The 23,930-nt window shown below is 46.4% G+C and overlaps 2 protein-coding genes across 5 annotated transcripts in view; both read left to right on the top strand.

The window, feature by feature from the left end:
* Positions 1-2,485: 2,485 nt before the first annotated feature.
* Positions 2,486-9,754, top strand: amdhd2 (amidohydrolase domain containing 2). 4 transcript variants are annotated; one of them, XM_066689395.1, is made up of 13 exons: positions 2,486-2,587; positions 2,746-2,812; positions 3,818-3,924; positions 4,010-4,146; positions 4,985-5,124; positions 5,339-5,393; positions 5,861-6,073; positions 7,179-7,267; positions 7,385-7,529; positions 7,624-7,731; positions 8,015-8,083; positions 8,218-8,319; positions 8,427-9,754. In XM_066689395.1, exons 3-13 carry the CDS (start codon positions 3,842-3,844, stop codon positions 8,498-8,500), a joined length of 1,215 nt encoding a protein of 404 aa, XP_066545492.1. In that variant the 5' UTR covers positions 2,486-2,587; positions 2,746-2,812; positions 3,818-3,841; the 3' UTR covers positions 8,501-9,754. The 4 variants fall into 4 exon arrangements, with proteins under 4 accessions (XP_066545492.1, XP_066545494.1, XP_066545491.1 ...); XM_066689397.1 differs by having other exon boundaries at positions 3,815-3,924; XM_066689394.1 differs by lacking the exon at positions 2,486-2,587 and having other exon boundaries at positions 2,594-2,812.
* Positions 9,755-14,503: 4,749 nt separating this feature from the next.
* Positions 14,504-23,930, top strand: part of capn15 (calpain 15) — a 55,806-nt gene continuing 46,379 nt past the window's right edge. Inside the window, exon 1 of the mRNA XM_066690227.1 lies at positions 14,504-14,920. The gene's annotated coding sequence lies outside the window, so the exon portion shown is untranslated. The remainder of the gene's footprint in view (positions 14,921-23,930) is intronic.

Genomic DNA, 23,930 nt, shown 5'->3' with positions numbered 1-23,930 from the left:
TATTATTATTATTATTATTATTATTATTATTATTATTATTGATAATACAATGGAAATAGCCCCAAGAGTAATTAAGCTGTTGTTGCATCATAACCCCTTTATAATATGCAAATACAAGCCCAATAAGGAAAGACAATGTGTTAGAATTAGTAATGTCTGCATCCGTGAAAGTGCAACAGTTGTATCATAGCAGGCAGGTTAGCGTCTGTCTGTTCTGCTATGTCAGAAATGGTGATGTTACAGTATGTACTTAAGTAATAGTAATTTATACAGGTTACAATCTGTTAGTGCATCAGACTTTCAGTCATTAAAGTGGTGGAGGGTGGTGTGTTGTTGGGGACACAGGCATGTTGTAGGGGCCACATGGGTGTCATATGGGACACAGCCTTTTCTTTGGTCCATACCGTATATAATAAACCTGCTTATTACATTACCACGGCACCACTGGTCTGTGTGTGTTTGTCAGTCAGTGTGTGTGTGTGTGTGTGCGGTCGTCTTCTTTGCAAATACCACACTTTAATGACATAATGACTGATACATAAACAGATTGTAAGCTACACACCCTACTATTACTAAACTACATACTGTAATGTCACTGTCTCTGAGGCACATATACATAACTGACAGGGCCCCACAGCCACTAATGTACATGCTATTATACTACCACTGCATTATCATTGATAACAGTGTGTGATAAGACATGGTAAAATATAGTAAAGAGTGATATGGTGTAGCATGGTAACAATGAGGTATGAATATGGTATAATCATTATACAAATAAGGATGAAATGTAGGACAATCTTTGTTAAAGACATGGTTAAAAATGTGGTAAAAACATAGTAAAATCATACAGTATAAATACAGTATGAATTTGAATCCATATCAATTATCGAGCCTTTTCTTACTGAAAACTATGTTGTCATATTATCACTCAACAGAGGCCAAGTGCTATACTAAGTATTAACAGATTTCTGCATAATATCACATTTGCAGCACAGCGGTATGACTCTCCTCTCCTGGCGCGGGAACAAGTTATTGCAGACCAACGTTGGCTCCAATTCTACCTGACATTTTTTTATTTCAATGTAAGCCTGGAAGCCAAGTGCAGTGAATTCCAACAACACCTTGTGATGACATTCCTCTGAAAATTTATATATTCAGCTATAAATACACTTCATGGGCAAATAGACTGTTTGTTATGGCAACAGAAAGCTTTGCACCATTGACGTGCATTGCTAAAGAAAGGCTAAATAACTAATAACTAAATGCGCTTATTATGGTATATTTCTTAGCAGATGCCCTTATCAAGGATGACTGACACTATAGCACATTTTTATTACATATATCGATTTATTCATCTGGGCTTTTACTGGAGCATTCAGGGAGTGTGCCCTCCTCCAGAACGTCTTAGTTTGTTGCATTAGTGCTGTATTGAAAACAAATATTACACCAAAACCAAAACATTAGCTCAACATTCATAAGCACTTAGTTGGATGCATTACACTTAAACTTCAGTACTTTAAGATGAAAACCAAAGAGAAATCACTTCATATGTTTTATGCAAAGCCCTAACCTTACTCCACACTGCTGCTTCGAATACAGCACTGACGCATCAGACTCAGCACCTCTAAACACTGACTTCATGTTCTGGTTGGGGGTCTTTGAAGACTCCGGGGCCCAGAGCTACTGCCACTCTGTAATATAACCCTCCTCTGCAAGACAGGTGTCCCTTTTCCCCGTTTGAATGGTGTTTACATGTTAAAACTTGAGTGCTTGTAATATATATATATATATATATATATATATATATATATATATATATATATAGAGAGAGAGAGAGAGAGAGAGAGAGAGATATAGAGAGAGAGGGAGAGAGGGAGAGATAGAGAGAGAGAGGGAGAGAGGGAGAGAGATAGGGAGATAGAGAGAGAGAGAGACAGAGAGAGAGATGGAGAGAGAGAGACAGAGAGAGAGAGAGAGGGAGAGAGAGAGAGAGAGAGAGAGAGGGAGAGAGAGAGAGATAGAGAGAGGGAGAGAGATAGAGAGAGAGGGAGAGAGAGAGGGAGAGAGGGAGAGATAGAGAGAGAGAGGGAGAGAGGGAGAGAGATAGGGAGATAGAGAGAGAGAGAGAGAGAGAGAGGGAGGGAGAGGGAGAGAGAGAGACAGAGAGACAGAGAGAGAGGGAGATGGAGAGAGAGAGAGAGAGGGAGAGGGAGAGAGATAGAGAGAGAGAGAGACAGAGAGAGAGGGAGAGAGACAGAGAGAGAGAGAGAGGCAGAGGGAGAGGGAGAGAGAGAGAGAGGGAGAGAGACAGAGAGAGAGAGAGAGGCAGAGGGAGAGGGAGAGAGAGAGAGAGAGAGAGAGAGAGGGAGACAGAGAGAGAGGGGGATGTATCTCGGCTCGTACGTACAGAAACTGTTTCCATCACTGTGTCTTTAAATAACAATGTTGCCACAGCTGTGACGACAGACAGAGCTCTCCTCTGATTGGCCGGCGGCGCGCTTCAGGAAACACTGCCGATCAGCTGACGACGCGGCCTCGGGGAGCGAAGCGGCGCAGACACACGCAGGCGAGCCGGAGCGGAGGGGTACGGACAGGGGAAACGGAAAAGCCCGTGTCATTGATTATACATGCAACCCACTGTAGTTGATCTTGCAATACGAATCGCACTTTTACTTTGGCTAGATAACTTGGCGGGGGTGTTGTCTGTCCGTTTCTGAATGTAAAGTTCATGTGTTTCTGCAGAGTCAGCAGAACCGCGGTATGTCTCTGCACAGCTGCTCCAGGGGACCCTTGTAAATGCAATTCAGAGGTACAGTAATCATTATTCACTTGTAACCATATGCTTTATTGTCTGGAGACACCAGCTATGCCTCTAAAAATTGTTGTTTTCTTCTAACAAAACAACAAAAAAATAACTGATTCACTTCAATGCGTTTATATAACTTCAATCACGCTATTGCATCAAGATTGTGAAGAACACAGCTGTGTAAAAAAAGAGAATAAACCAAATCGAGATATATATATTTCCTGTGTAGTATGTGCAGTCAGGGACATGCAGGATTAGTTGTCCACTGAAGACAGTCAAAGGTTCTCAGTTTATCTCTGAATGAATGCACTGCTGTGCTTTATTGTAGTGTAATAGGGTATGTACACACCCCGTGTGATTGTGATTGCAATCTGAAGCCACCTCACACTTGGCATAAAGGTCACTATCTGCTTGATTGATTGAGACAGTTCTGCCTTTGGTTTTGGTTTTAGTTTTAGTGTTGTGAAGAATGAGATTCAATTCCATTACAGAGTTGATTTCCCCACTTTTATCAATGTTTGCAGCCCTGCCAAATTGTGAGTCATTATTATCCACCCAATAATTGCCGTTTTCTGCCCCGCATTCCCACATGATCCCTCTCTTACAGGATATGAAAGTACTGTTAGTGCTGACTTTTATGACAGGAAAAGCAAAACTAAAATCCTAAAGCTTTAACAGCCTGTACAGTTCAGAGAATATTGTGACACTTAACATATCGTTTGGTTACTTTATCATATTGGGAGAAAAACAAGACGTAAATGTATTTGCTGGTAAATGGTTTATGACTCTATGAATATGACACAACCGATATCAATAAGAGCTGGGACTCGTAGACCTTCTCTCACTGAGGGTAAGGTTAGGAAACAGTGACACCTGTTGACCAAGCACTGTGCCTCATTTGACCCAATCTACTTTTGGTAATGCAACATGCCAGCATATTTAAGAGGGTATATTTGACTTCTGGGTCTAGTGTAGAACTGTATCTGTTTGTTTGTTTTCCTCCAGCAGGTGTGTAGAGGTTTCCAGGGAACGATGCCTTCCAATCGATCGGTCTCTGAGGCGCCAATCACACAGTTTGTAAACTGCAGGATCCTGAAAGACCATCGGCTGCAGAGGTGCGTGTGACCGGACTGTAGCCTGGTCTGTCTATCCTGGGTTTGTCCGATCTCCAAGTCTAACCTCTTCTCCATTGGGCGCCAGGGAGGACCTCTGGGTGCGAGAGGGGAAGATTCTGAACCCAGAGAAGCTGTTCTTCGACGAGGAGGGGTTCGCAGACACCCAGGTGGATTGTCAGGACAGAATCATCGCCCCTGGGTTCATCGATGTTCAGATCAATGGTGAGGCCTTGTCTCTTCTTGGTTGTGCGGTGGTGGGGGTCTTCTTGGAGAACTGTCACCCCGTGCACAGGACAAAGTCTAGAGGTACAATCTGACTGCACTCACTTTCTGGGGTGTGGAGGTGACCAGCAGGGGCAGAAGGGCCCAAGACCTCCCATGATTGGTTCAAATATGGCTGGTGGAGGGGATGTTAAAACATAAGAAAGTGTCCAATGGAGAGGAGGCCATTCGCCCCATCGTGCTCGTTTGGTGTCCATTAATAACGAAGTGATCCAAGAATCCTATCCAGTCTGTTTTTGAATGTTCCCAAATTGTCTCTTCAGCCACATCGCTGGGGAGTTTGTTCAGATTGTGACGCCTCTCTGTGTGAAGAAGTGTCTCCTGTTTTCTGTCTTGAATGCCTTGAAGCCCAATTTCCATTTGTGTCCCCGGGTGCGTGTGTCCCTGCTGATCTGGAAAAGCTCCTCTGGTTTGATGTGGTTGAAGCCTTTCATGATTTTGAAGACTTGAATCATGTCCCCACGTGGTCTCTTCCAGGGTGAACAGAGGAGGTTGGGCTGCTCTTAGGGAATTGGGCTGCTCTGAACTTGTTGAACCAGTAGATGGCAGTCCTGTCCTTGGACTACAAATTCTAGAAAGTAATGCTTAATTGTGGTAACACTGGGTTTTCATGAGTAAAGTACCAGAATAGATTATTAACCTTCAATAAAGATTAAAATAAACACATAATAGACTCATAATGGTCAGGTAGGAGAGAGAGGAAATTAATGTCAGATATTAGTTTTTAAAAAAGGAAGGAAGCATCTTATCCCTCTTCCCCTCGCTGTTTCTGCTCCAGGAGGCTATGGTATCGACTTCTCCCAGGCCACCGATGATGTCAAAGGAGGGGTGGCTCTGGTGGCGAAGAAGATCCTGGCCCACGGCGTCACCTCCTTCTGTCCCACGCTAGTGACCTCACCCGCTCATATCTACCACAAGGTGATTTCTCCGAATCCATGACCAGTCTTGGTAATTGCTATCTTGCAACCATACACGGAAAGTTGTGAGTAGAGCCTTTCAGTTGATTTTAAAGAGCAATGAAATTAAAGATATGAAAAATATACCAACCTGTAGTAATAATAATACTGATAAAAATATAAATCTCCCCAGTCCCTGTTGTCCCACTTTTGACCATTCTCCTCTTGTTCCCAAGGTGCTTCCAGAGATTTCGGTTCACGATGGTGGCATTGAAGGTGCGGGGGTTGTGGGTAAGAGCTGTTTTTAGTCTGTATAACAGGCATTCAGGAAATGCTTAAATTACAGCCACACAAAATTGTCTCGTGCTTACTGGGCCTACAGTAAACATCGAACCTGTTCCACTGTAGCCATACATTTACAGTGTAGGGATACCTTTAATTATAAACGCCAGAAACTGAATTTATTCCTCAGAATGCTTTTCCAAGGTCACAACTTATTGATCTGTCCATAATCCACAGTGTGGAAGACACTTGAAGACATCAGTGAGCTCAATGGACCTAACTTAAGAGTCTGCAATGGGATTTGGCTGGAGAGATGGAGTTATAAACAGTATATAATATCTGGCAATGACTAGTGTGTCTGTGTACCATGATCTGTGTCCAGTTAATGTAGGATGAAGTTACTCCCTTTTAGCAAATACTCAGGAGTAAATTATATTTCTTTAGATTTAAATATCACACCTTGTGTCTCTGTATAGGAGTTCACCTGGAGGGCCCCTTCATCAGCCTGGAGAAGAAAGGAGCGCACCCTGAACAATACTTGCGCAGTTTCCAGAACGGTGGCACCCGGGACCTGCTGGACACCTACGGCCACCTGGACAACGTCGGCATCGTGACGCTGGCCCCCGAGCTGCCCAACAGCAGGGAGGTGATCCGGGAGCTGGTCCAGAGGGGCATCACGGTGTCTCTGGGTGAGCTGACCAGGGCAGCACACATAATTGATCCTAAATTTGGAAGCTGTAGGCATTCAGGGTAATGTAAGTAGATGGATTATGAACTGGTTGATGTATAGGAAACAGAGGGTGTCGATTAGAGGAGTCACTTCTAACTGGAGTGAGGTTGTTAGTGGAGTTCCACAGGGATCAGTACTAGGGCCTGTGCTTTTTCTAATCTATATTCATGATCTGGACTCTGGGATAGTTAGCAAACTTGTCAAATCTGCAGATGATACTAAAATGGGTGGCTCAGCAGATACAATCTCAGCAGCACAGGCTATTCAAAGGGACTTAGATAATATTCAGGTGTGGGCCGACACCTGGCAGATGAAATTCAATGTGGACAAGTGCAAGGTATTACATGCAGGTAACAAAAATGTCCACCTAGGAGTCTACGTGGACTGCTCACTTTCTCCATCCAAACAATGTGGGGAAGCAATAAAAAAGGCAAACGCAATGTTAGGGTATATTGTCAAAAGTGTAGAATTGAGAACAAGGGCAGTGATGTTCAGACTGTACAATGGACTAGTTAGAGCTCATCTGGATACTGTGGACAGTTCTGGGCTCCACACTTCAAGAAAGATATCGCTGCTCTAGAGGCAGTTCAGAGGAGAGCAACCAGACTTATTCCAGGTCTGAAGGGAACGTCCTACTGAGAGACTGAGGAACTGAACCTTTTCACCCTGGAACAGAGGAGACTACGTGGGGACTTGATCCAAGTCTTCAAAATCATGAAAGGCATCGACCACATCAAACCAGAGGAGCTTTTCCAGATCAGCAGGGACACACAGACCCGGGGACACAAATGGAAATTGGGCTTCAAGGCATTCAAGACAGAAAACAGGAGACACTTCTTCACACAGAGAGGCGTCACAATCTGAACAAACTCCCCAGCGATGTGGCTGAAGAGACAATTTGGGAACATTCAAAAACAGACTGGATAGGATCCTTGGATCACTTAGTTATTAATGGACTCCAAATGAGCACGATGGGGCGAATGGGCTCCTCTCTTATGTTCTTAATTGTTTGAAAATTGATGTGAAAAACTTTTGAAGTAATTCCCGGGCCTGTTGTGTTGCAGGACACTCGGTGGCCAATCTGTCCCAGGCAGAGGAGGCGGTACAGGAGGGTGCGACCTTCATCACTCACCTCTTCAACGCCATGCTGCCGGTGAGCCATGGAAACCGATCGCATGTCTTCCCTTTCCTCACTGCGTGTCTCATCAGAACAGAAACCACAACCCCACAGTGTCTCGCATACTGACCAGCCGCGTGGGTGTCTGTCCAGTTCCACCATAGGGACCCTGGCATCGTGGGGCTGCTGACGAGTGACCGCGTGCCACCCAGGCGCACCGTCTACTACGGCATGATCGCCGACGGCATCCACACCAACCCCGCCGCCCTCCGCATCGCCCACCGCGCGCACCCGGCAGGTGAGCAAAGTGACAATTACTCAACACGTTGGGGGCAGGGGGGTTAGGTTCTGTGGTTCTGGGCGTCAGGGTCTCAGCCGATGTCTCCCCACAGGCCTGGTCCTGGTGACGGACGCCATCACCGCCATGGGACTGCCACCGGGACGCCACACCCTGGGGCAGCAGGTCATCGAGATCGACGGCCTCAACGCTTACGTCGCAGGTCTGGGAGGGTTTTATTTTTCTCGGTTCTGTTTTAGGGGCCATATTTGATGCCTTTTTTTATAGGATGACTTATTTAATTTTGATCCACTGCAAATTCTACGACATCCACTTGAAGAAGACAGCCGTGCGTTGTCCTCATCGGTCCCGTAAGCGCTCAAGGGCTGTAACAGAGAGCCAAGCTAAGAAACCCCCCACCCAATTGCCAGAAATAAGGTATTGCTCACTGGCTCCTTTCTGCAGACGGTCATCCATTTTGTTTCTTCTTTTTTCCCCTCCCCAAGGAACCAAGACTTTGAGTGGCAGCATTGCGACGATGGACATGTGTGTCAGACACTTCCGGCAGGCCTCCGGTGAGCGTGGCCCTCACAGCCCTCTCTGTGGCCCCTTCCAGCTCTGCCTTCCCCGGTGTTCAATCACAGCAATACTCTGGGATCGCAGTCCTGTTCTTGTGTGACGGTCTTTCTGTCGGGTCCCTCTCTCCCAGGTTGCACGGTGGAGTCTGCGCTCGAGGCCGCCTCCCTGCACCCGGCCCAGCTGCTTGGCCTGAGCCACCAGAAGGGCACTCTGGACTACGGCACTGACGCTGGTGAGTAGTGGGGGGTGCAGGGAACGGTTTCACTGGACTGATGGAACCGGCGGTGATGCACAATGTTCCCTCGGTCCTCACCTCTCCGTTTCTCTCTGTGCGGACAGATTTCGTGCTGTTGGATGACGCCCTCAATGTGCGGTCCACCTACATCGCAGGGGAGCAGGTGTGGGAGAAATGACCCTCCCGGGCCACCAGAGGAAGCTGTACCACTGAGGACGGCACGACCACGAGGGGGCGCTCTTTCCCCCAATCCCCAGCGGAGTGACCCGACTGCGTCCGGCCGCGATCATTGTGTGCCGGGGAAGGAGGAAGGAACGTTTTTTGCTGCAGATTTATTGAACGTGTTATGGACTACTGATTGCATTAGGAATTGATGAATAATGGCAGGCTCGGCGGAGGTAATTGGCAATTCAGTTCGCAGGGGAAAAGGGAGGAAATGGCATCGTTTTAGCGGAGGAGAAGGTGGCCTCGCTGCTACGCTACCGTCCTCGTGTTTCAAAGCCATCCATTTTAAGATGAACGAGAGAGAACCTTGACGAGGAGAAGTTAATTACAGGAGGACAATGAGGAGGGTGAACCGCGTTTCAATCAATTAGCATCTTGACGCTTCCGACGGTATTAAAAACCTGGAGGTGAATTAACTCTAGATCCGTAGTGAAATCAAGTTCATCCAGGGAGATCCAAGGACGACCCGGCTAACACTACTAGAACCGAAATTGAGAACGAACTCCAAGTCAGCCAAGCGATAAAATACAACCTGAACGGGCTATTCGATCCGTACGTTTCCAAGCCCTCTAGTCGCAGTGTGCCCATATTCTCTGGGACCCTTCGTCCTGATCTGACCTCTCGGCACCGGTGTCTCTGTCCGCCTCTTACTGGGAGGTCCCCCGTATGTCCCACGCCGAGGATGTCTCTGAGTGGCTGGTTCTTGAGATGTTCTGAAGTTCTCTCTGTTATCTTTAGTGAAAAGGCAGAGGAGCCACATCCCGTCCGTCTCTTCGGTAACGAGAACAAGCCCCGACTGCCTTGCCCCGTCCCTCTCGGCTCCTCCTTCAGACGAGGCGCTTCGAGTCCTGTTGTTTCCTTGACCCGAGTGTGTCCGTCAGAAGACGCTGATGAGGCCCCCCTCTGTGACATCCTCCCCTGACTTACACACATTATGCTTTAAAAACAAACACTATACACATGATGATTATTCTACTAGCTTACAATTATGTATACAAAAAAAAAAATGAATATAATGATGCAATAAATTCTATGGGTAAAACGATTTGAAAGGAGCTGCTTTTTGACTCATGGCCAACAAATCAAGCAGGCGTGTGACGTTCACGATGCTCTCCTGAGGTTTGGGCCTTTTCATCTGTTTACCTCAAAGTCTTCAGTTCTGTCAGTGTCAACCAATTACATTTCTTTATTAAACAAAATAAAAAGAGCTTGAAAATTATCTGTATTAACTCAAGATTTGGGTGTCTCTAAGAAGAAAAATACATGGACAATTGAAAATGTGAAAAATGGACCAATCTGAGTTTATAATTAGGGGAAGGTAGGCATTGTTCAACAGCTTGTGCATTGCATGGGATGAACTGGGATGAAAGTACAGAGAATACGAAATACGAAAAGCAAGAAACGCACACTTTGCACCAGTCTAGAAGAGTCCCGTGTCTTCGGGAAATGAAAGATGACTTCAAAGCGTTCAGCTTTTACGCCGAGTGAATGGTCACATTACTGCGCTGTGCTATAATGTTTGGAAGCCCAAAGCCATGATTTGCTACATTAGACTTTAAAGAGATATTTAAAATACACTGCTTAAACTTGGGATGAGTAATACTGTCATTTGAAGGAAAAAAGCCATCGTACACTATTCCAAACACAATATAAGAATTTTACACAAAGCTTTTTGTCAAATGTCTTGATAAGCTCTTAATGATTCTTAATTGTTATTTTTGCACAGACCGTTTCATTTTCACTACCCAGGGGGATAATCAAGCTACTCAGAAAGGACGTCTCAAAACTGATAACTTTGAAATGAAGCAATTTGGAGTAGTGCCGATATTCGGCCCATTCCGTTTAGGTATTAACACCTTAAATCTGTGTCTGCTACCCGCTTATCTCCCCTCTACTGTGCTGTGAAACATCCAAGCAGAGCTACTAACAGATTGTCAGGAAAATGAGAAATGCACTTTTAACAGTGTACTTTAGGGGACGTGTACAGCAGATCTACCTTGTTTTTTTTAGCAGCGCTATCAGAGAGGAGTTGAGATGATTCCTCTGAGACGTTCTGCGACTGATGGTTAGGATGGAAAATGTTATTTGGATAAGGGAGAATGGTATATACTTTTTGTACACCCTGAATCTGATACCTTTAACAAGTTCCATGGTAGACATAGTAAGGGGGAATATTTTTAAATCATATTTTTAAATCATTAATGTATCCATTGAGATTTATACAGCCATGCTGATAGGAAAATGTACACTTTTATGTCAGCTTTACAAATGGATGTGTTTCCAAGTCTCTTCATTTTCACATGCTGTCTTAACATGGCATATCAACTCCAGGAAGCTGAGAGAGAGAGAGAGAACTGGAGAGATTGTACGACACATGAGAAGATGACGTGAGGAGAAACTGCAGAAGATTAAAACCCCACTTTCAGCACAATCCTGGGGGGAAATTAGCACTTACATGTCTATGGCCAATGCTGCCTGCCTGATGGCTGCATTAATCTCGTCTGAGGAGCCGTGCTTTTGTCAAGGCTGGTCTGTATTAATCCTCTTAAGTTGTAAAAATAGTGGAATCATTGTGAAGAGGAAGCTATTGTGGTCTTGTCGGGGAGTGGACAGTTCAGGCGAGTGCAAATATCAGAATTAAGGGCTTGGCGATTCTGTTTCAAGTGAGTCTCTCGGCCAGTCAGGTCTCTTGATCTTGCTGTGTTTGTGCAGACAAGACTGGCAAGGAGAAGTCTTTGCTCCCGGTGGCTTTTTTCAGATGTTAGATCTCTTCTGTAGACGCCATTGTATACACCGATCAGCCATAACATTATGACCACTGACAGGTGAAGTGAATAACACTGATAATCTCGTTATCATGGCACCTGTCAGTGGGTGGGATATATTAGGCAGCAAGTCAACATTTTGTCCTCAAAAGCGATGAACCGGCGACGGGGTCATGGGCAGCCAAGGCTCACTGATGCACGTGGGGAGCGAAGGCTGGCCCACGTGGTCCGATCATGCTGACCCCTGTCCACTGCCGAAAGCGCCTACAATGGGCACGTGAGCATCAGAACTGGACCGCGGAGCAATGGAAGAAGGTGGCCTGGTCTGATGAATCACGAGTTCGAGGTGTTGACTTGGCCTCCAAATTGCCCAGATCTCCATCCAATCGAGCATCTGTGGGATGTGCTGGACAAACAAGTCCGATCCATGGAGGCCCCACCTCGCAACTTACAGGACTTAAAGGATCTGCTGCTAACGTCTTGGTGCCAGATACCACAGCACACCTTCAGAGGTCTAGTGGAGTCCATGCCTCGACGGGTCAGGGCTGTTTTGGCGGCAAAAGGGGGACCTACACAATATTAGGCAGCTGGTCATAATGTTATGGCTGATGGGTGTATATTCTCATTACACCCTTACTGAAGAGTCTCTCCTATTTGATTTTCAAGAAAGTACCCCTGTGTCCCGACAACCTTTTCTAAGCCTTTTTTCAAGGGAGGAATTTGTAACAACAAAGGATCACTTAATTACCGACGGTTAGCTTGGCATGGTGCCCACAGAACTGCCACCCTGCAGCTCCTTGCCCACCTGCGATGCCCACTGGTTCATTGTGACTCAGAGTGGGCACGGACCCAAGCATCCTTCTGCTGAAGCACATGGCCTGGCAGGTGGCAGAAGCGCGTCCTTCGCTTTGACCAGATTTCAGGTGCCTATATATAGCGCATACACTGTACGGGCGGGCGCTAATGTGACTGCATCTTTTGTTGACATAAGTCATCCTGACACGTCCTCTTCAATTAATCATGTTCGAGATGCACGTTTCAAGCTAAAATGGCCGCCTGCCTGAGAGTTGGTAAATGCTGATGCACGGATACAAAATGCCCCAAGCAGTTAAACCCAGGGTGGCTTATTGTTTGTATCCTAGAAGGCTAAAGAAGAAACCGTTTTATTTGTACGTGTGCAGAGCGATATCTGACGATTCTTAGCGGCCTAACGGAGAGCCACGGGGACAGCTTTATAAAATATTTAGCACAATGTCAAGTTTGCACCTGTTTTTCCCCCAAATGTCTTTTTCATGTTTACCCATTTTGTGTTTTTTGTTCTAAACCGAATGGAGGAAATTCACATTGAAGGCTTTTGTTGTCATTTGTGGTCTGCGGTTCTCCGCATTTTCTCCCACACGAACAACACTTTTTAGGTGAAGTCTAGGCTCAAGCATTTTGCCTGAACTTGATGCAACTAACTATGCAGTATTATGGATGAATTGTGTCTATCCTCTATTACATATATGTCCATTATGACCATTATGTTTTTAGTCCCGTATGGCTTTTTGTGTTATTGCCTGTGACATGTTTTGGTCACGTATGACTCTTCTTGACTGTCCTGTACTGCACATTGTCTGTCTTTTCCTTTTTGGGCTTGCATTTGGATATTAAAGGGCTTATGATATACAGACGGCTTAGTCGTTGGGACTACTTCCACTGTATGATCAATAACACTAAAACTAAGTGCCTAATTATTGGTATTGAAGAAGAAATAAAGTAACGCTTAAGAATGGGGAGAGGGTAAGCATTGTATTTCAAAATAAAGTCTTTTGCGATCATTCAGGTTTGTTTTGTTGCAGTTTCATCTCAGTAGAAAGTGTACATTACTATGTATATACGCTGGTTGAAGAGAAACAGATTTGATCAATGCCTACTACCAGTGCTCAGTTATAGCTGTGAAATCTGATCCCCAAACACAGAAATGATACAGAAACTGGAGACGGCACAAAGGAGCGTGGAAAGAGGAATGCTTGGAACAACAAGAGACAGAAAAACAAATAGATGAATCCTGAGCATAAAGAAAGGCCGTGACACTGAAAGAGTGGGCCGGACACATTGCAAGAACAGACCAAAGAAGCGACAGGATGGATCCCAACAGATGAATAAAGACCTGGAAGAAAAGATGGGGAGACGAAATAAGCTTGGTTGGTGTGACTGGAAAAAGAGACGCTTTTCACTGAAACAAATGGAAATATCTCTGGCAGGCCTTCATCCGGCAGTGGATCATCTTCATCCTCATCCTCATGAAGCATGGAGAGATGCACACTTGGAGAAACAAGGACACAGACACACACGGTGGAGGGAGGAGAGAGAGCTGTGTTGTCACATATCACATATTAGTGGCAACCATCTGTGAAGCAGAGCCACGCCGGGATAAGACGGTGTCTCTGGCTGCAGATCAGCTTCTCACACAGACGCTGGGCGGCGCTGTTCTGCCGCATTGCATTCAAACCAAGACAAACAAACCGCCTCCCTGGTGCTACAGCCTGGGGGAGATACAGTTCACCTGCACGCATTGAAGTCATGTTTTTCTGAAGTAAACCCCTCTTTCAGACTAACTAAAAAAGGAGTCAAGCCCTCTTATAGGAGGGGAATGCCAATGCAGACCCTTACTGCACCACAACAGTCATTGCAAAAGCTGCAGATTTCACAACCAGAGTTTAAACCAGCTGGCCTGAACTGCATCACTGCGGGGAATAAAATGACGCATTCATGACGACTATAAAAGTTTTAAAACACAAAGCAGTCTAGTGTTGAATCGACACAAGCCAACAACTCCCACAACCAGATCACTATAAAGCCCAGTCAGTACCCACCACAGACCCAGGCAGTTTGACAGACTCCAGTCCTCTAATATCAGTTTAATCCGCTCTATCGTCTCAATCCAGAATATATATATATATATGCTTTGAGGATTTGTACTGGTGGGTACATTTGTTTTCTGTACGCATGCATGTGTCTAGCAAGAGAAAATCCAAGATACAGAAACATGTGAAATGCGGCACTGAAGGAGACATTTGCATTTTTTGTGGCACCCGAATAAAGCGCAGAAAGCCCCCCACGCCTCCACCGCCAGTGCCATCATTTCCCACCGCGCTGTCAAGCGAACCGGATATCCTGTTTGCTCATCGCGCTGCAGCATGGGAAATGTAGTCCGGCGTCTGCGATTCACCAACCCATTCTACGCATTTTGTGGCTAAAACGTCCGGCTGAAAACACCCGCCACGTTCGCGCTCGCGTCGCTGGCGTAAGTTTTTGTCTATTTTTTCCCCCTTAGCGATTTCTCTTCCTGGAGACTGTAGGAGGTCCGGCGCACTTTCACGGTGTTTTAAACAAGAAACTCCAAAGCGGAGGTGGAAACAAAGAAAACGAAATGAACTAAAACACACGTCAAAACAGAGCAGAAACCCGGAAATGCGAGACTGAAATGTAAACTCGTGTGAGCTGGAAAGGTGTCATTTCGGACGTGAAGTAAAAGTTAAGTCCCCGGCAATCCGGTACTTCCAGCTCCAGTTTCCTCGGATCCCCGTCTTTATTCCTCCGATATCACCGTGTCTTCCGCGCAGGTAAGGCGGCTGTGGACGGGTCCCTGTGCGGGTCCCTGTGCGGGTCCCTGCGCCGCGCCGTGGGGCTGCACGCCGGTGTCCATTGCGGTGCAGCGTGTGTGTGCGTGTGTGTGTGTGTGTGTGTGTGTGTGTGTGTGTGTGTTACTGCTCGGCTCGTTACAGCACAGTCCATGCACACTACACACAATGCAATAAAAACACAGCAACTCTCCTTGTTGAATGCATGGTGGCACTAGACAAAGAAATGCACAAAAGCCACACACACACAACTTTACTGAACAACTACACACACGCACACCTAAGCACCCAGTGCAGCAACAACAGACCAAGTTACACAGCGCATATGGCGTCTGCGGGCACCATTATGATCTAACTCTCATGGGTGTTATGCCATCATGAACTACAACACTGAGCAGCAGGGTGATGTGGGCGAGTGCGAGCTGTGTTTTCACTCGTTGTGCACCGTTTGCAGGTCTTTGCAGCCGCAGAGCTAACGAGTCCACCTAGACACGTCGGGCTGCTGCTGTTTATGAGCTAATAATGTGAATAACGACCCTGTGACATGCACCCTGCGCTGGCTGGGGATGCAATTCCGTCCAGAAAGAAGGCTCTCCTCTGTCATCTCTCATCTCACATCTCACTCATTTCCGTGTTTATGACCAAATGCAAACCGCAAAAAACAGAAACCCGGGTTTGCTTCAGAGAGATCTGAAAGTCACCGGTGTCTTCAGGCGCAGGGAGCCTGTTATGGCGACTGGCAGGGGGCTGGTCTTGCTTGTAACCCGGCCGCGGAGGGCAGCGATGACGTCCGTGTGTGTGAGTGTGCGCACCCTTGGGAGGTGTGACGTCATGCCCTCCGCAGCTGGGCAGTGGTTCTGCGCAGGGAGGGTTTGTGTGCATGTGCATGTTGGATAAGACTGTGGAAAGGGAGGGAAAGCATCCAGTGCACCGACGGAAGAGTGTTGCCTGCAACTCATGCGCCGCTTTGGAGGCCTTGAAGCATTGACTCGGATGTCTGTGCCTCATGACGTCATCTGATGTCAAGGGTGTCGTCAAGAGCACCCTTGCTGACCATAGATGGCGTCGTCGTCTTCAGCTTTTTCACAGTTGCAGCGGCGTGATCTTGCAGCGAGGCAGTCGTTCGCCCCGTGAGAAACAGAGCGCAGAGGTGTCAGTGTTTTTAATGTGCAGAGATGCCTGGTGACCTCATCCACATGGCATTGAGAGCAAAAAGTCTGGACATTATCAGAGAGATAATTACATATACGTTACAGTGAGCAAAGCACCAAGCATGAAACGGAGCAGACATGATCACAGCAGTGGATGTTAGACCTCTATCTGTAGGGATTATAATTCAACCGCTGGCATGGAAGGGTTTAGGGGAAATTAGAATTTTGCGGTTCTGTTAATTAAAAGTGTGAATATCTATATGATGGCTTTCTTTCTCTCTCTCACACACCGATCTACGTCTATGTTGATTATATGAATGTTATAATGATATTAATTGACATAATTGGAGCCTTGAAGTGTTTTTAATGTATGAATGACATTCCAGATTGTGAATTAGATCTCATAATTTGCCATTTTACTGCGAACTGAAGAACAGTAACCTATTCATAGGTTTGTTGTTGCTCCTGTCTTGTTAGATGTTGCGTTCTTTCTAAATGAGATTTAACAGGTTTATTAAGCTCCTTCAGAAACTGTTTGCAGGGAAGTCTGAGAAAATCCTCTAAGTATCCCCTGCATTTCCTAATTTGTGTCATGATGCCAGCCGTCAAAGGCATGACAAGTAGGCACATGATCAAGGGATTTCTCTCCGTTCCCCGTACAGAACCTGCTCGGCTCAATCGTCAGACTCCAGATTGCGTTCCAAGTGAAACGATATAAGCCATGCAGCAGGGCTCACCTATTCTTCTGTGATGTCCTCTGAGCCCGCTAATGAAACCTGTACAACATGGAGACAGTTTCCTTTACCAGGGACCTGAGTTAACCCCCACACAAATGCTGTGCCTGTGCAGCCATGGGCAAAAACAGGGTCTATTTTATAATCTTCTTCACTCTGTGCCTGCGTGGTTACAATTAGTGATGTTTATGATGATTCTCAATGCTTCCTTGAGCCACATTTCTTTGATTTAACCTCATTTCAAATGTCCGAATGGGTGGTGGAGGCTTCGTTTTGGTCAGGGCTCTGTGTGAGTCACGGGGGTGTGTTTCGATGTGCCCTTGATCGGCTCCGGGCTCTTGATTGAGAAACGGTGGCAGTCCCTTGTTGTAGATGGTGATCTGTTTGTTTTTGTTGTTTCTTGTAAGACTGGAAATTCAGGTCACAACATGTACTACTTCACCGCTACTGTCAGATGAGTTGCTCCTCTGAAGACATGCATAGGCGTATCGGAATGCATCGTTTAAGGTGTTAGCAATGCAATAATGTATCGGGCGAGTCTAGAATTCCCCTGAATTTCCAAAGACCTTTATCTGGTGCATCGGGAGAATGTACTGACTCGAATTAGTCGTATCTCGTGGCATTTAAATGTGAAGCATCATAAAAAGATTACCCAGTCACCTTTTTCGTATCACAGATTTCTGTGGCAGGAGGTTCTCCGGCACCGTCTTCGGTTTCAGAGACGGAACAGCTGCTGCAGGAACGAGCCACGGTTTGATCGGTGTAGACGCTGGGCCGGACTCGATGTGAGGAGCAGTTGTCTGACTGGATGGAGCCCATTCCGTATGGACAGAGGTCACCGATTTAAAAACTATAAGCCTTCAGATCAATCCTTTGTTGACATGAAAGCTCTAATATTAGGATTGCGTTGTTTTTATGAGCAGTTTAGCCAGTAGAAGCCCATAGGTTTAGGAATTATTGGTGTAGAGAGCAATCCTCACGCTTCTAGGACTTTGGCCCTGCTTCGGCGAGTAAACGTCCCCTCAACCAGTTAGTGTCGGTGTAGTTTTGTGTACGAATCCCAGCAAAAAGGTTCACAGATGGAGTCTGGACACAATCATAAACTGTCAATAAGACTCCTTTGGCTGCATCAGTGCCCCAGGCCTCTCGTCACGGGACGCGGCCTCCTTGTCTCTCAACCTCAGCTATTCATCTGTGAGACGCTGTGTCTCTTTGGAGAACAGGTGGTCCACAGCTGCAACAGGTGTCCTGTGACACAGGCTTTACTGTCCTCGTGTCTGTGTTTTTAATACGGTGCATGTGTTTCACTAGCTTGCAGCCACAGTGTAATGTGAGCCTGTGAGAGGAGCACGCCCCAACACCTGCTGATGCCAGTTTGGCAGTGATGGAACAGACTCGAACCCCAGTCAGAGCCCTCAGACGTGCCTTTATTATTCGCATAGAAACTTGTGAGCCCCGTGCCCTTTATTTTTACTTCCCATTGTATTTGTTTTTTACTTCTGTTTTTCTGTACTTTCAAATCTCTGTATGGCACTGGTGCAAGGTCTATTAACGAACCACGTTAATCTATACCGCTAATGAGCAATGCAGAAAGTGGAAGCTATGCAGATCAGCAATCAATGATTTACATGGGACATAGAGCAAGTCAGGTGATGTCCGATGTGTGGTAAATAGCAACAATCGTCATATTTCCAGTGGCTATTGCAGATCCTCTTGAACCCACTCTCTGTCTGGCCATTCCCATGGGCCTCCGAACCACAGGGAAGTCCCCCTCGTGACTGGGACCGGGTCCTGTGCGCTGCGCTCGGGCAGGAGCGTCTCGGCTCTGGTGGCGCTCGAGCAGAAACTCGCACCGCGGTGATGCACTTTAGGTCCAGTCTGCGTCTGATGTCACGGCATTACAGCCCTCACACTGTGCGATATTTCCGCAGACAAGAACATACCGCTCTTTCAACCCGAGTATGAAAAGAGGTAGACAAGTTCCCCCAGCGGAAGATTGTTCAATTCGTTCCCGGCTGCACAGGGAAACGAGGCATTAGGCGGCCTTGATATGCATTCACAAAACCTTTTAAACCATTTTGTGTGTGTGTGGGGGGGTTACTGAGAATTCCATTTTATGCTTGGAAATACATAATGAGCAGCCAGCCATTTGTAAAATGCCATCGGAAATGAGAGAGAGATGAGAGCTGGGGGATAGAATAGGGAAGGTGTATTGACCTGCAGAGAGAGTGCCTTTTCCTCTGAAGCACGTGATTCAAGGTGCCAGGCTGGTTACCTCCAAGGCCTGCGCCGGGAAGGGCAACATGCCTGTCCGCGTAGGAAGTCTTTTCCTGTTTATTGTTCCATGCACACATCGATGATAATGGGGTATAATTATTGACGTGCGCTTTTAATATAATCTAGTGTTGCTGCTGCTGCTGCCCATGGTTGTGATAATGGAGATAATTGAAGGAACGTCGTCGATAACCTGAAGCCGTCACTCACGCTGGCTGTGGAATGAAAAACAACACGCAAAGCGGAACGATCAATTGTGCAAGCGGAGGTTTCCACACGCGTTTTCACTGCGCTTGCTAGTCCTGCCTACAAACAAAGTGGAGGTTTCCACACAGTCGGTGTGGGCCGCTCCCTCTCAGGGTAACAGTAGCACGACTGTGTCGCGCTCGTTGCACAAGTCTGTCTCGGTTTCTCTTACCCTCCCATCGATATCGTTCCAGAGAAATTCAGCCTTCAGGTTGTGACTAAGCCAAGTTGCTTTTTCGTTTGAACTAATTTAAAACGTGAGTCAGTCCAGGCTGTGGGCGGGGGGCTATTTTCACATACGCTACATAAAGAAAAGTCACATTTTGTGTAGATCAGAGCTCAGTCTTTTTTTATAACAAATGATCATTATTCATTTATTCATTTATATTTTTCCCCACCATAACTTAATTGGAGAGTAACTTGAATCCATTGCATATGTTATATCACTTCTTCCAAAGCTGGTGTGGTCGTCCCTGATTCTAGACGATGCCCTCAGGGGTACAGGGGCACCCCGTGTTTAGGCACCCAGACTCGGGCATTGCTTTCCTACGCTTATTAGGGATTTATTTGTGAACAACAAACAAGATATTTTCATAAATGTAAATGCTGCCACTGTGTTTGTTTCCAGTATGCGCTAGTTTTCTGTTTGTTACAGTAGTTATTTATAATGATCACAAAAACATAACATTTCAGTTTTATATAATGAGCAGTCTGCAAGAGTCACAATATAAAAGCTGTTGAACTGGGAGAAGCAGATGTTGAGGGACTCTTTGGTTTAGCCATACTGTGCTGCACGTTTTTTTTATTGTTATTTGCTCTGGAAAAAAAAAGATTTAATCCACCTCCTTTTAAATTGATAGGTGAATGTCGTTGCTGTTAATTAGCCCAACTATAAACTGAGAATAACTGCATATATAAACCATAATAAGGCATCGCTTTGCTGTGCTTTTATTTTTAACCGCCATCTGAATAGAAAACAGTTATACACCAGATATGATGCGTATTAATTGTGCTGTAGGAGCCGCACACACATCACCACCCACTCCCTCTCGTTATTTTCTGGGGGAACGAACCTGCAGGAGAAGGGAGCGGCTGGCCTTGGGTGACCCGTGTGAAAACTCCCGATCTGCTGCCGCCGCAGTGGGGGCTTAATTGCATCTCCAGGCACTCTGAGCGAGTGTTGCTTTTTCAGAACAGAACAAGAAAAGGGTGCAAGAAATTAGGGGGAGGGAAAGTGAAAAAGCAAGAATCTCATATTGTATGTCTTCCACAATAACCACTATGGGGAACCTTAAATAGTTTTTGCTGTTTTGTTTTATTGGAAAGGTTTTAAGGAAACGCATTGCAGCTTTTCTCCCGGTGTGGATATGCGTAATGTTATTCAAATAGGGAACACGAGTGAGCAAAGCTTTGAAAAACAATAGTCGCCAGTTATTGTGAAAGCAGGCGGCGCTGGGAAAACATTCTTGCATGCAGTGTTTGCTTTTCTGAACATGGAGCAGCGTCGAGAGTGGTAGAGGCTGTGTGCTCAACACGCCAGGGACCGTTGTACTGAAGGCTTTGTGGCTCCTGCTGTAAGGTATTCAGACTGGAGGATGTCAGGAATTTCTCAGTGCGGGGGTGGTCAGTGCTGCACCCTTGGACTCTTTTCAGTGGAGATAATAATCATTTTTAATTGATTAATCAGACCATTAGCAAAGTGTTTGTGTCACCGTTAAGCAGTGAAATTTGAAATTGGTTGGCAGCTCCAGGGAATGCCTTTCTGCAATAGGTTAAGAACTTGTTTTCTTGAATGGAGGAAAATAGATTTGTCTGGAGAAACATGTCTAAAAAATCATACAGGCGAAGGATCCGGTGGTACATTTTTCCCAGTGTTACCATTATTTTACCACATTCAGTTATTTTATAGGACAGAGTTCGGCATCCACGAGGAGACAGGCTGTGCCCACCGCTGTGTGCGCCGTGTGTGTTTTTCAGCCGCACAGAGTCGGCGAGGCAGTGGCGCAGTCTGTGCCGTCGAGCCCGCTGACAGCAAGGACGCCGGCCTCGGTGCTGAGCGAGGGCATGAGCCTGGCTGTCAGTCACAGGACGCGTCTCCGGGGCTCGCGTGTCGCTCCCCTCCTCCCCCTCCTCCGTCTGCGCCGGTCTTCACGGGGACTTGGTGACAGACGCAGCCGAGAAGGGAGGGGAAGGAGACTCGCGGCCTTTCGAGCATGATGGGCCAGTCGGGCTGTAATGGGTTTTGATGTGACCTAGAGACAGCCTGAGGGAAGCTGGGACTCCTTTAACCCTTTAGGTGCCTGTTGGGGCCCATTAAATGTGGCTGAGCCAAGTGCTGAAACTCCCTACAAAACATAGAGAAATAGTTTCATAGAACACAGTGCAGCCTCGATCTTAAACTCTTACGTTTGTGCTGCTAAAATCCAGGACTTTAAAGACTTCTCCCTTGTTGTTGTTTGTTTGTAGTATTATTTTTCCTCTGTGACGCATCTATCAGGGAAATGGTTATTTCTGAATTCCACACTCATATTTCCATCCACATTATAATTTTGAAAAGCAGAATGTGTATTAGCGGGGCTGTCATTCATGCCTCTCCTGTAGTGAAAGATGTAGTGAAATGAAGCGCCATGACTAAATTCAGCCGTGTGCCGTGCATCTCTAATTGGGATTCCTGCTCTGAATAAGTACAGGCGGCTTATTTTTTTTTTTAGAGAGAGAGAGGCATTAACTGTACTAATGCATCAAAAGGCCAGGGTAGTTACAGTGAAGCTGGCATTACTCAATACAGACTCATTATTCAAGTGGAAAATGGTGCGTCTCATCGTGGGGTTGATGGGTTCTTTTAATTGGGCTTTTATGTAGAAATTCACAATGGTTAAACTAACAAGCTTCAATTGGGTTGAACTAATGTATATGTGTGTATATGTATCCCATACCTGAGGTGTTTTTCCCCTCACTTCAGATGAAAGTATACGTTTTATTGATGCTGTCTTTTTTTATGCTTGTATATAAATGGGCGAAAACATTAAACATTGAAATGCAATGCTTTGTGTTTTATATGTACCAGTAAATTAGGTTATTCTAGCGATTTTCCCTGTGGGTGTTTGACAGCTTGTTTATTCCTGTTTTCTTGCAGTTTCTGATTGAATGCATGCAGGGTTTCTAGGGGTTAACCTTGTGAACTTGCACTGCTTCCAGGTGGAATGAGATTTCCCAGCATAATAAACCTCCCTCTGGAGTCCATGCATTGAGATCTCACTTTATGTCTCTCTGGCATATGGCTAGTTTTGAGAAAACCTTATGTAGGCTGCATTGGGCTCTGTTGTTATGTGTATTTATAAATAAACTCGTGCATCTGCAGAGGACCTCGTATTTACAGGCACAATAATTCACATCAAGGTCTTGCAATATTAATATCAGCGCGCTGCTAATCCGAAAAAATAGGACTAACCCCGTCTGTGCAGGCGATGGTCTGTCCTTACACGCACACACTACATTTTAAAGTGTTTTAGTGCAGAATGCAAATCCTAAGGTTGTGGCAATGTATTTTTGAAAGTAAAGCCTCGTATAATAATAATAATAATAATAATAATAATACAACTCAAGGGGACTCTCCATGCTGCTCCCTCCTCCTCCTCCTCCTCTACCCCGTCCGTCCCCGGCTTTCTGAAATCTCTCCAGGCGCATGCGCGCTGCTGACTCGCAGCAATCCGCCTGGAAGCAGCCGGTTGCATCTGTGCTTCTGCACTGAGATCCAGAGGGACAGAGCAGCCCTGGAAAATAGCAAGAGGCGGCGATGACAGCGGCCCCCGGTGCACAGCCAGCCAGGGCGGCCGCAGTGGAGCGGCGTTGCGCGGGGAGCTGCGTCTTCTAGCGGCGAGAGGGCCGGGCTGGGGCTCGTCTTACTCGGCGTCCTGACATCGCAACTCTCGGAAGAAAGTACAGGGGTGTGCTGGCCATTGCACGGCGACAAACGCAAGAGCGGGACGGGGCGGCTTGCATGGCAGAGGGGTTATCGGAATTGCATGCCAAGTTGCCTTTTCAATGCCATGTTGAAATGTCTGGCATCTCATTGCGTGCAATGCTAACGTGCAAGTAAAAGTGACAGCATACAGTGCAGGACTGGTTCATTTGGAGACGGTGCCGAGTGCAGATGTAACCCCGTCTCTAGCATCCACACTCGGGAAGTTTGTCGAGGCCAGTCGCTGGTGTGCGGTTGCGTCTCCTCCGCCGGCACTGTTGTGTTGCTGGGCTTGAAAGGGAAGCGGCAACAAACCAACACAACCCAGCCCGTGATTTGCGCTCGGATAGAGGTGTGATAATGCAGGTCTGAGCCGGGATGTGAAATGCCTGCGGGTCAACCTGTGCCTTGAGCAAGTGCTGCCCACTGGGCTCCCCCGTCGCTGGCATTGCTTTAAAAATACATGCAGGGTATAATGTGATATTTCACGCACCAATGCGCTGCAGTGGCCGGCGTCCTGGTATCGATACTATTAATAGGTCTGACCACCGGCCCGCCTGTGAGTTGTCATCTCCCCGCATCGGCCTCGACAGACGAGCCAGAGGACATCGGATCACCCGTCCCCA

Source organism: Amia ocellicauda, chromosome 17 (assembly GCF_036373705.1).
Source record: "Amia ocellicauda isolate fAmiCal2 chromosome 17, fAmiCal2.hap1, whole genome shotgun sequence".
NCBI lineage: Eukaryota > Metazoa > Chordata > Actinopteri > Amiiformes > Amiidae > Amia > Amia ocellicauda.
The sequence above is the reverse complement of the archived record's forward strand: the minus strand, read 5'-3'. Positions and strand labels throughout refer to the sequence as shown.